The 7600-nt window shown below is 42.2% G+C and overlaps 1 protein-coding gene across 1 annotated transcript; it reads left to right on the top strand.

Moving 5' to 3' along the window:
- Positions 1–2070: 2070 nt before the first annotated feature.
- Positions 2071–4194, top strand: MPEG1 (macrophage expressed 1). The gene has a single exon (XM_048484547.1). It carries the CDS (start codon positions 2071–2073, stop codon positions 4192–4194), a length of 2124 nt encoding a protein of 707 aa, XP_048340504.1.
- Positions 4195–7600: the final 3406 nt, after the last annotated feature.

The raw sequence follows: 7600 nt of genomic DNA, 5'->3' as shown, positions 1-7600 counted from the left end.
CCAACCTTTATACCAATGAACAAAAAAACCAGAATTACTATATATTATATTATTTCATGCAGTTCATAAACACATGAGGAATGCCATGGGGGGCAGGAGGGCTGCAGGGGGCCCTGGGGGGGCAATTTTGCATCCCCCACTTGACGAGATTGTTGTACCCAGGGACAGAGATTTTCCCCTTGTCCCTAGTGGAGTTAATCATTCATAACCGGTTCTCTGAACTAAGAAAATTTTAGTAACCAGTTCTACCGAATAGGTGCGAATAGACTGCATCCCACCTCTGTTTGAATCCCACCACTGGTATAATGCCATAGAGTCTAACAGCCATTTTTTTCCAGGGAAACTGGATTTTGTAATCTGGAGATCAGTTGTAATCTTGAGAGATCACCAGTCCTTCATGGAGGTTGGCAACCTAGTGCTACACGTGACTCCACTTTCAGAGAGAAGGTCAATATGGCCACTAAAGGCAAGGACTTTGCTTTTGTGGCACCTAGACTGTGGAATTCCTTCCTTAAACAAATCACCCATTGCCTATTAAGTCTGAGACACCACGCCAAAACATTCTTATTCATGCAGGTCTTAAGATGATTTGCTTGTTTGTTTTTAATACTTTATTAAAGCAAAACAAATAAAAGCAAAGGTCTAATACACAAATTACTAAATACATCAACATCAAAATATACAAGCTCAAACTAACAGCACATTCAAAACAAAAAAAATACATTTTTAAAACTTTTCAGACTTTTGGCCATGTGATAGACAGGTTAGTTTGCTGAGACATAAACTCTGTCAGCTTCTCCACCCCCTCTTCTTTCTTTAGGATTATGTTTGTCTTCCAAAGTTGGGTAAGTATTAAACTTGCTGGAGTTACTGCGTTAAGCACTTCTTTGGGAAGGAAATCCACACAATTCAACAAGAAAACCTGCAGACAATATTAACTCTTTCTTTATACCTTGGGCTGATTAGTTTCAATCGCTGTAGGTGGGTGTGCTTTAGTTTTTGTTGGGTAGTGTTCCTTGGATTTATCCTGATCTATTTGGTTATAGTTCATCCTGTGGGGCTATTTTTATACTGTGATGTCGATTTCTTTCTTTCTTTCAATAAGGAATTTTGAGTGGGTTTGGACAGGTATATTGCTTTATTTACATTTATTAGCCATATTGGAAACTATGGATTGGATTCCTAGGATTTCCAGGAATTGAATGGTTGGCAATTTTTGGCTGATTCCCCCCTTCTTCTGCAGATCTTCACTTCTCTAATTTTTCCAGTGTTCTTGGGGGTCCCTTGTCCCCAGGAGCAATATTCTGGGGAGCATTTTGTGCTTCCTTGGAAGAGGGAAAGTGCAGAAATTCACTTTGCTGATGGAGAGCCATTCCACAGGATCTGAGCATACCACTGAAAGATGAGACATAAGTTTTAAATAAGTTTTAAAAATATTTTTTCTTAATGTCAGGTCTCAATAGTATAACCCTGATCCCATATCAATGTGCACGAGACTGCAGAAATTAAGACATCTTGTTCACCATTATCCAATCCTTACCCATCCCTATTCTTCTGATTATTGATGTACAACTCTATATTATGAAGCACCATAATGGGTCACTTTAAAGTCCATAACCATAAATCCTCTCTTTTCTGCATAAAATTATGGTGAGCCAAATTGTCCCGTTATTCAATGCAGCCATTTAATTTTGCTTTGATTGGTTGCTACCAATGACTATTAATGAATAAGCAATCAGTGCGGCAAATTACCTCAGCCATTTGCATGCTCAGTTCATACCTCACCTACACGGTGGGAAGAAGATGACTTGGTTGGCTCATGGTAATATATCCTGGCAAAAGTAAATTGATTGTATGAAATTCAGCCCTGAACACCAGTTAGTGGAAGGGGGATGTGAAAGCAATACATTCAAAGTCTGTTTCAGTTTCCAGAGGTGGTATTAAAAGGAGGAAGTATCTAATGGGTTATTAGCAGATTGAAGCATGTTTAAACAGCTCAGATGCTTGTTTGTCCTCAACACTATTCCAGCCATGAGTAATTTCCTAGGGATTCTTCTCTTTTTCACTGTCATGGTTTGGGCAATCTGGGCACAGGAGCTAGACATAAGGGGTCCTTTCCCTCTTGGTTTCCAAGAATGCAAGCAAACACTAAAACTCCCTGCTCTGGAGGTTCTTCCTGGAGGTGGCTGGGATAACTTGAGAAACCTTGACATGGGAAGAGTGATTAACCTGAACTATTCATTGTGCAGGACTACAGAAGATGGTGCTTACATAATTCCTGATGAGGTCTTCACCATTGCCCTCAAGCAAAGTTCTTTGGAGTTTAACTCAGAGATCATTGAGTCTTGGATGGACTACCAGAGTGCCACCTCAGCTTCCATCAATGCAGAGCTGTCATCTTCCTTTATCAGTGGCAAGTTCTCCAGTGACTTCCGCAGGATGAAAACCCACCAAGTGAGAGACCAGGCTGTAACTACCAGGGTTCAGGTCAGAAATTTGGTTTATACTGTAAAATTTGACCCTTCAGCAATGTTAGATGAAGGCTTCCGGCAGCAGGTTATTGCTATTGCTAGCCATTTGGAGAGAAACCAGACTAGAATGGCTGACTACTTAGCAGAAATCTTAGTGTTAAACTATGGCACACATGTTATCACCAGTGTGGATGCTGGAGCCAGTCTTGTCCAGGAGGATCAAATCAAATCTACCTTTCTGAAAGACAGCTGGTCCATGCGAAGCTCTATCACAGCTGCAGCTGGGGTCTCCTTTCGTGATATTGTTGACTTCAATAGCAGTGTTGCAGCCAGCACAGATGATTTTTTCACCAAGCAGTACCAAACTAACCGCACCAGATCCAGGGTGGAGAGCATTGGGGGATTGCCTTTTTATCCTGGGATTACTCTGAAAAATTGGCAAGAGAGCATCACCAACCAGCTGGTAGCAACTGACCGTTCAGGTTTGCCTCTGCAGTTTTTCATAACTCCAAACCACCTGCCAGAATTGCCTGGACCCGTAGTGAAGAGATTGTCCTGGATTGTGAAGTCTGCCATCTCTCGCTATTATACCTTCAATACTTACCCTGGTTGCACAATTCCAGCCTCACCAAACTTCAACTTCCACGCCAACACTGATGATGGAACTTGTGAAGGGACAGCAAAAAACTTCACCTTTGGAGGTACCTATCAGGAGTGTGCTCAGCTGGAGGGTCCCGATGCTGCTGTGCTCTGCCAAGGTCTGGAACACAGGAATCCACTCACTGGAGCATTCTCCTGCCCTGTGGGTTATGCACCAGTAAGACTGAACTCCCAGCAATGGACAGAAGGATTTAGCCACTTAGATTGCCAGAAGGACTGCCTTGTTTGGAAGATATTCTGCAAGTCAGTTTGCAAGGATGTTTTCACAGCTTCCAGAGTGCAATTTAGTGCATACTGGTGCGCAGCAAAAGGCCACGTTTCTGAAAACACAGGATACCTCTTTGGGGGGCTCTTTGGTGCCAAGACTTCCAACCCTATGACTAATGCCCAGTCCTGCCCTTCCAGTTTCTTCCAGTTGAAGCTCTTTGACCAGCTCAAAATCTGTGTCAGTAGAGATGAAACAGGACAGAGGTATGCGGTGCCCTTTGGAGGGTTCTTCAGTTGCCAGGCAGGAAACCCTTTGGTGGGGTCCCACAATGGAACTGAGAATGACCCATACTCCAAGAGATGCCCAGCTGGATTCAGTCAGCACCTGGCTGTGATCACTGATGGCTGCCAAGTGGAATACTGTGTCAAAGCAGGACTCTTCACAGAAGGACCATTACCCCAGGCCAGGCTCCCACCTTTCACTCGCAAGCCCACTGCAAGTCTTACTACTACTGACACTGTCCTAGTTGTGAATGGCAATGGGGATCAGACCTGGGTCAAGGATTCCCAGAGCAAGTTATGGAAGACAGGCCGCCCCACTGAATCATACCACAATCGAAAGCTGGCTGGGGGAAGCCTATCAGAGGGAGAAACAGCTGGGATCACTGTTGGTGCCACAACTTGCTTGGCTGTTCTGATTGGCCTGGCGGTCTATGGCTGCAAGCGGTACAAGAAAAAGGAGAACAAGAAGATGATGGAAGAGGAGAAGAGACTGATAACAAGTAACCCTATATATGGTCTCATACCTGAAATGGAGGATACACAACTGAGGGAACAGGAAAGGCAAACAGTTTAATAGAGGTTACACTATTAATTATGCTGTATGCTAATAAGCTTTGCCACAGGCTTCTCCTGTTCCCCACGCCAGGCTGGCACAATCAGGCACAGCCATGAGCTTCCTCCAACTGTCTTCTGCTCCTCTTCCTGAATGGTTGTCCGTGAGTAGATGCAAGAGCAGGGACAGCAGCTCCTTTATGCACTTTTTGCCTCTGTGTATTGACTGGGAGCACATTGCATGAGACTTTTGCAAGGGGTTTATAATAGGATTATGCAAACTTGCCTTGTTAGTCACCTTTCTTGTCAGCACTGCAGACCATAGGCTATGGAGATACCTGAGATTTCCCTCAGAAATGCAGTTCTTACAGGGGAACAGGGCTCTTTCCATGTATTCTCGGGAAGTCCCATGAAGATAATACTTTGTTAGGAATTCTGATTTTCAAGGAGAAGCTCCAGACAGAGTTCAGGATTCCAACTAGAGAGAATGGTGGTGGTGGTGGGGGCTAGATACCTTATCACTGATACAAAAGTATTTTGTTTTTTCAGACTGACCCTTAGTTTTGACTAATCCCAGAGAACTGCAATGTGGCAGAAATGATCTCCTGTAAAGGGGGACTGAAATTGTGTAGGATTATTATGTTGACATTACTTCTTTAACAGCAGAGGCACAGCAAAAACATGCAGAGCAGACAGTGCAGAGCACCATTCCCAGCTGCTTCTAAATTTCTGCTGCCTTGCAGTCACTTTCTTGGAGAGCAGATCTACATGGCATTAGCAGGTTAGTTCTTGCATGGTCATAAGAGTACTAGTGAGACAGAGGAAAGGAACAGCCCTCTAGTCCCCAAGTCTGAATATGCTCAAAGACTTTAGTGAGGACCTAGTTTTCCTTGAGAACCACTTTAACATAACAGTGGTGGGTAGTATTGGAAGGCCTTTGCTACAGCCTCAAAATGATCTGCAATAACCATGGATGCTGCTAATCAATGCCTTTTTTTGCCTTTGTGAATGATAATGGGAAGGCACTTGGGGCCAGATTGGGTTCAATGGCCACCAGGTGATGATCTTTACCCTCACTGAAATCCCAAAGAAGGGTGGCCACTCTACCTCTTGCACTCTATGATTAAATGCCTTTAGCTTTCGATACCTTTCCAATCCCCAGCAATTATAACCTTATGGGGGAAAACCACCTCCTCTACTCACTACACTTTAAAAAATAGAACTACTGCTAACCAGCTGACTTTCCCACTTGTGGCATAGCTAGATCAAGCAACTTGACAAGACCACATCTTTTGTGGTCCCTGTACAATGTGGGCAATGTAAGCATTGCTTATTAACAGTGCTGTGTAGAATTTTCTTCCCTTATAATAATACAGAGATCAAGGCTGCTTAGGATAGAGGACTTAGCTAATCATTGGAAAACCATTTCAAGCTATTCAGATAGAAGAGACATAAGAGAAAGCATGCTTATAGTTACATGTACACAGAGCCTTTAGACTTAAAGATGAATGGGGGGGGGTACATATCTAAAAGAGGATTTAACGTTAACTTCAAGGTTCAGCCGTTCAGTCATACAAAATATGGAGATTCAGAAATGAGCAGCGCTGATATCTTTGAACAAGTTGTCGCCCACCCTGGAATCCATCACACAAGTGCAGTTCTGAATGCACAGAGTTGACTACCAACATCCTCCAGGACAGTAACACACATTTGTTCCAATAAAAATAGTTTCTCCATGCTCTTTAATGGGAATGCAGATCCTTATGGGAAAGGATGACAGGAACATGGACTCTTCCATATTATGTCCATGAGTCAACCACTGATTTGTCTATAAATTACAGTAGGTTATTTACAAAGACTTGAATTTTCAGTTTTATTTGCTCCAGCAAAGGCAATTGCATATATGACAATGTATTAAAATGTACTCTAGATGCAAAATTTATATACATTGTGATCTTTTATAAATACAAAATCTGACATGTTTGATGGAATAAACAGTGTTTTTACATAACTGAGCTTTAAGAAGAAGTTTAAGAGCCTTACTGGTTTTGACAAAGTTGCTTCTCAAGTGCCCAGTTATACATTTCTTGCTTTGTTGCTTATTGCTCCACGATGATAGAAAATCTTTTGTTAAAAACAACTCATGTCCAGAAGGATGTAAGGAAAGAAGTAGAGACTCAGAGCTCATTGCAAAGAAAAACAGAAAACCATGCTCGTTTTGAAAGTCCAAGAAAAGAAATTTTTACAATTAAAATCATAGTCAGTGCTTTGTATGTATTCTGTACCAAAATATTGCTGGATCATGCACCAAGGAAATCCAGGACACTTGCATACATTTATGTGGTTTTATCTAATCAACTACTATTGCCATAAGATATATTGTCACAAAATGTGGAATTCTTTGGCAAGAAAGGGGGGTGGTAGTAACAGAAAGGGAGGATGCAGAGCTAGAACTTCAGAAGGGTCAGGGAATAAAAACTACACAACAGGAACATGTAGTAGCTCATGGCGGAGAAGTTACTACTTTTGTCTGCATACCCACAGAGGCGTGGACTGAAAACTGTCATCCATGAGGCATATTTTGTGCTTGCCCAGGAAGCAATGGACAACTGCAACAGACATGACCCCAATTGTAGGCTCTTAGGAATAACAAGATTGCAGAAACAATTCATTCTCTACCAGTTATAAAGATAAACTTGGGGTTACCCCTTCTTGTTTGCTGCAGCCATCCAGCAAAGCTCTAATTTCTACAGCACTGCATGTCCAACGCAGAGAAAGATGCGTTTTAAAATTCCATGCAGCTGTTTAAATTCCATGCAATCTCCATCAGGAGAAAAGGTGAAAACACCAGATGGTTGAAATTCTAAATTAGATTAGGATTGCCAACCTACAGGTGTGGTCTGAAGATCTCCTGGATTTACAACTGATCTTCAGACAACAGAGTGCCATTACCCCGGGGAAAAATGGCTTTGGATGGTGGTGTACAGCATTATACCCTGAAGTCTTTCTCCTCGCCAGGTTCCACCCCCAAATCTCCAGGAATTTTCCAACCTAGAATTGGCAACCCTAGGCCATAGGTTTAGAAAGATGATCCTGCTTTGTTTCTTCAAATTCCCTCTTGACTGTTTGATACTAATGTAAAAAATCTGAATGTGCTTGAAATGTCAGAGTTAAAATCTGTTGCTGTGTCTGAGGATCTTCTCAAACCTAAGGTGTGCAACTGTGGAGAGTAAATTTTTGTGTTAGCCTACTATTTATCTGAAGTTCAGTCTTACTTTGTTGAAATTGAAACAATGCCTTTTTGTGACTGAAGGCTGATGGTCTCCGGTAAATAAATTGTACACATTCAACTGCTCAGGAAACAGAAACAATGAACAAAAGACAGATGCGCAGACACAGAATACATAGACACAAAGCGTTCAGCAAAC

Source organism: Sphaerodactylus townsendi, linkage group LG02 (genome assembly GCF_021028975.2).
Source record: "Sphaerodactylus townsendi isolate TG3544 linkage group LG02, MPM_Stown_v2.3, whole genome shotgun sequence".
NCBI classification, from domain to species: Eukaryota; Metazoa; Chordata; class Lepidosauria; order Squamata; family Sphaerodactylidae; genus Sphaerodactylus; species Sphaerodactylus townsendi.
Note: the sequence above shows the minus strand (reverse complement) of the source record. Positions and strands in the feature narration are given on the sequence as shown.